Genomic DNA, 4,407 nt, shown 5'->3' with positions numbered 1-4,407 from the left:
CCTAGAGTCACACGGCTAGTAAGTATATGAGGTTGGATTTGAACTCAAGCCTTCCTCCCTCCAGGCAGGCCTAACACTAACCACAGCACCACCTAGCTACCTCTAGCTAGAAATATGCGATATAAATCCAAATAAAATAAGCACTAAATGCTAAACCTGGGCTATAGAGATGAACTGAGGCATTGAATGAGAGACTGCAATATGTGAATGCAGACTAAAGATACGGGGGAGCTCAGGACACAGGAAGGCATTTAATCCTTCTCCAGGCAGAGCATGTGAAAGTTGAAATCCCTATTCTGCGTTATTACCGGAGTGAGAATCAAGGCTTTCTGATTAGTTTCTACTGGCTAACTGAGATAAGTAGCTTAACTTCTCAACTAGTGTTTCATTATAGCAAAAGGGGTGAATTGGCCCCACCCCATCCTTCCCCATTAAAGGGCTTCAAGGGTCAAAGAGATCAGAGCCATAAAATATATGCATGATTATTTTTCTTGATAATGATTACTGAGGATATATAGGAAGAAAAATATCATTATAAAATAATGATAAATAAAAATAATGATTAATGATAAATAAAAAATAATGTCTCTTTCCCTGCTTCAGGTCCACCTCACCTTACGAGATGTCTCAGCTCTTAAGAAGCATTGTCACCGTAATCGACGTCTTCTACAATTATTGTGGCCAGGATGAGGAATGTGACACAATGTGCAAAAAGGAACTCAAGGAACTTTTGGAAAAAGAGATGGGTTCACTTCTGAAAGTAAGAGCTGTCTGTCAAATCCAGGGGTCCCATGAAGTCACATGTTTTATATCCAGGCTAGTCTTGCCCAAAGATTTCTTCCTAGTAAATACCAGGCAAAAATGATTTACATTCTCAGTGTCCCACTTTGGAGTCTAGCAGAAAACGTTCTGGGATTTGACATAGTAATGACCATATCTAACATGTATGTGATGCTTTCAAGTTTGCATAATAATATCCCTGCATCACTTCCTTTGAACTTCACAACACTCACATGACAAGGCTGTCATATGCCTAGTTTATAGATGTAGAACTAGGTGGCCACAGGACAGGGCTGAATGATAATCGTGCCTTTCTCTGTGGTGTTAGTACCTTTAAGTTTATGGATATTTTATTAACCACTGGTCAGTTTCCTTTAATTCTTGACAATTCAGCCTTGAGTTTTTTTTCTAAGTGGAAAGATAATACACTGGATGATGGTGTCAAGACTCAGTAAGGTCTTGGCAGGCTGCAGCACTGAGCAGAATCTAATAAGATGAGATTCAGGTCAAGAAAACAAGCATTTATTAAGCACCTACTTTCATATACGTAAGTTCAAAAAATCAAACTCATGAGTGTAAGGTGGACTGAGGTTCAGAAAAGCTAGGTAGCTAGACAGCACCACGAATAGAACACTGGACTTGGAGTCAGGAAAAGCTGAGTTCAGATCGAGCCTCAGACATTCACTAGCTGTGTGACCTGGGCAAGTCACTTAATCTCCCCCAGCTTCAGTTTCCTCATCTGTAAAATGGGGATAATAACACCACCTGCCTCCTAGAGTTGCTGTGAGAACAAAATAAATTAATATTTGTAAAATGCTGCGTAAACCTTAAAGTGCTATATAAATCCTAGAAATTATTTTAAACAATTGTGTTTGTACATTTTATGTTGTAAAATGATGTTTTATGACATTTATATGTAAGTGCACATATGTAAATGCTATGTTTTATGTTATTTATATGTTATATGTATTTATATATCATAATGTTATTGTTATAACCCTAGCAATGATTATAAACATGTTGCTCATGGTCACAAAGCTAGTATCAGAGACAGGATTTGAGTACGAATCTTCATGACTCCAGTATTGTAGCCACTGGACGATACTTGTATGAAGTAGGCAGTCAAAAAATGAAAGTTAAGTTAAACTGAATTGAAAAAAATTAATTAATTCACTAGGATTCCTTATGTGCCTGAACAAACGGGATAAGTAGATGAAATTTGCCTTCAGTTGTCTTCCTCTAATTTTTCTCTGCCCTTGTTAGACACAGGGATACCTATCCCCATCACTGAACCCACCCCAGCTCCTGGGGCACAGGGCTTTCCTCTTTTTCCAAGTTCTTTCTGTCTAGAGAAAGACAATCTGAAAACCAGTTCATATGAATGTATTCTCGATTAGGTCTGTTCATCTTCCCAGGAAAAATTACAACCCCTGAAGAAAACAATAAACCTTTAACGATACCATTTTAGGCACTCTAACCCCAAAAGAGACAAAGTACCTCCAAAATCAAACTGGAGAAATTAAGATGGGTGAATAGCAGGAAGTCAATTACACCTAGTCAGTCAGTAAACATTTACTATGTGCTAGGCATTGCGCTAAGTGCTATCACATCTAATGATAGCTGATCCCAAAATACTTGATTTACATTAGACACATTATTTATATTTGACTCGTTTCATACCCCAAGTACACCAGCTGCCTTTCATCTCCTTTCACTCCCTTTACACCTACACTCTCATTCCCTCAATCTTTTTCACCTAATAGCTGTGAGCTTTGTCAGATTATTAGCCCAAGTGGAGTTCTCTCCACTGGGGTCCTCCCAGTACACACATTTTGACGATCTTCCTTAACTTTATCAGTGGGGAATGGACACCAGACTCACGAACTATCCCTTGTACCTTGTTCCTACATAGAATCCCAACAATCCTGATACTGTGGATGTCTTCATGCAAATCCTGGACCGGGACCATGACAGAAGAGTGGACTTTACTGAGTATCTACTGATGGTTTTCAAGTTGACCATGGCCTGCAACAAATCCGTCGTCAGAGAATACTGCCATGCTTCAGGGTCAAGGCAGAAACACCAAGGTCACCATCTCCAGGAGGCACAAAGTGAAACAGAGGAACAGGAAGAGTCAACAGGCCAAGAGTCAGACTTCAGTCATTCAAGCTGGAGTTCAAGAGAGGGATTTGGGTCATCCAAATCTGGGCAATCACATAGGAACAGGGGCCATAGGCATGGGTCTAGCTCTACTGGGTGGGAAAGGAATGATTCCTCATATAATTCAGGGCATGGGGAAGGCTCAGGGAGGAGCTATCATAGATCAAGATCAAGCCACTCAGAGAGTAGTAGCCAAGAGAAATATGGGTTCAAAGCAAACAAGCAGGGGGGAAGGAGACATAAGTTAAGTATTAGCCCCTCCAGAATATCTGGAGGAGAAGAATATGAATCTGGCACTGGTAACTCAGGTAGATGGGAAAGACATGGATTCAGCAATAGCCAGTCAGGGGGATTTGAGGTACCAGAAGAGAGGTCTGAAAGAGGGAAGGACAGAGGACAAGGACATAGCTCCAGATCACATCAATCCTCTAGCTATGAACAGTCTGAGTATGGGTCAGGTCAGCTACCTACCTATGAGCAACACCACCCTGACACTGGTCATTCCTCTAGCTATGGACAACATGGGTCAAGCTCAGGCCAGTACTCAGGCCATGGACAACATGGGTCTGACTCAGAGCAGTACTCCAACTATGGACAGTCAGGCTCAGGACAGTCTTCTAGCCATGGGCAATGTAGATGTGGTTCAGGCCAGTCTTCCAGTCATGGACGATATGAGACAGGCTCTGGTCAATCTTCTAACTTTGGGTCTGGCTCAGGTCAATCATCCTGGCAGAGACAACATGGGTCTAGCTCCAGTGGTCAGTCAGAAAGGTGGGGAGGACATGGACAAGGTTCAAGTTCAAATCAGTCCTCCAGCCATAGACAACATGGGTCAGGGTCAGGTCAGTCTACCAGCTATGGACAACATGAGTCAAGCTCAGGTCATTCATCTAGCTATGGCCAACATGGGTCAGGCTCAGGTCAGTCTTCCAACTATGGACAACATGAATCTGGCTCTAGTGGTCAATCAGGGAGTTGTGGAGCATCAGGACGTTACTCCAGTTCACATCAGTCCTCTAGCTATGGCCAACATGGGTCAGGCTCAGGTCAGTCTTCCAACTCTGGACAACATGGATCTGGCTCAGGTCAGTCCTCCAGCCACAGCCAGCATGAGTCAGGCTCAGGTCAGGCCTCTAGCTACGGACAACATGGATCTGGCTTAGGTCAGTCCTCTAGCTATGGACACGGGTCAGGCTCAGGTCAGTCCTCTAGCTCTGGACAACATGAGTCTGGCTCCACTGGTCATTCAGAGAGTTGTGGAGGATCAAGACATTACTCCAGTTCACATCGATCCTCCAGCTCTGGCCGACATGGGTCAGGCTCAGGCCAGTCCTCTAGCTATGGACATGGTATAGGGTCAGGTCAGTCCTCCAGCTATGGTCATCATGGGTCAGGCTCAGGTCAGTCCTCTAGCTATGGTCATGGGTCAGGGTCTGGTCAATCCTCTAGCTATGGACAGTATGGGTC

At 43.1% G+C, this 4,407-nt stretch overlaps 1 protein-coding gene across 1 annotated transcript; it reads left to right on the top strand.

The window, feature by feature from the left end:
• Window positions 1-608: 608 nt before the first annotated feature.
• Window positions 609-4,402, top strand: LOC114033030 (filaggrin-2-like; the record flags this gene model as incomplete). The annotated part of the gene is made up of 2 exons (XM_027848480.1): window positions 609-760; window positions 2,693-4,402. Coding segments are annotated over exons 1-2 (1,848 nt in total), but the record flags the coding sequence as incomplete, so codon positions are not given.
• Between the last annotated feature and the right edge of the window lie 5 nt (window positions 4,403-4,407).

This window comes from Vombatus ursinus, unplaced genomic scaffold (genome assembly GCF_900497805.2).
Source record: "Vombatus ursinus unplaced genomic scaffold, bare-nosed wombat genome assembly UNPS02006628.1, whole genome shotgun sequence".
NCBI classification, from domain to species: Eukaryota; Metazoa; Chordata; class Mammalia; order Diprotodontia; family Vombatidae; genus Vombatus; species Vombatus ursinus.
The sequence above is the reverse complement of the archived record's forward strand: the minus strand, read 5'-3'. Positions and strand labels throughout refer to the sequence as shown.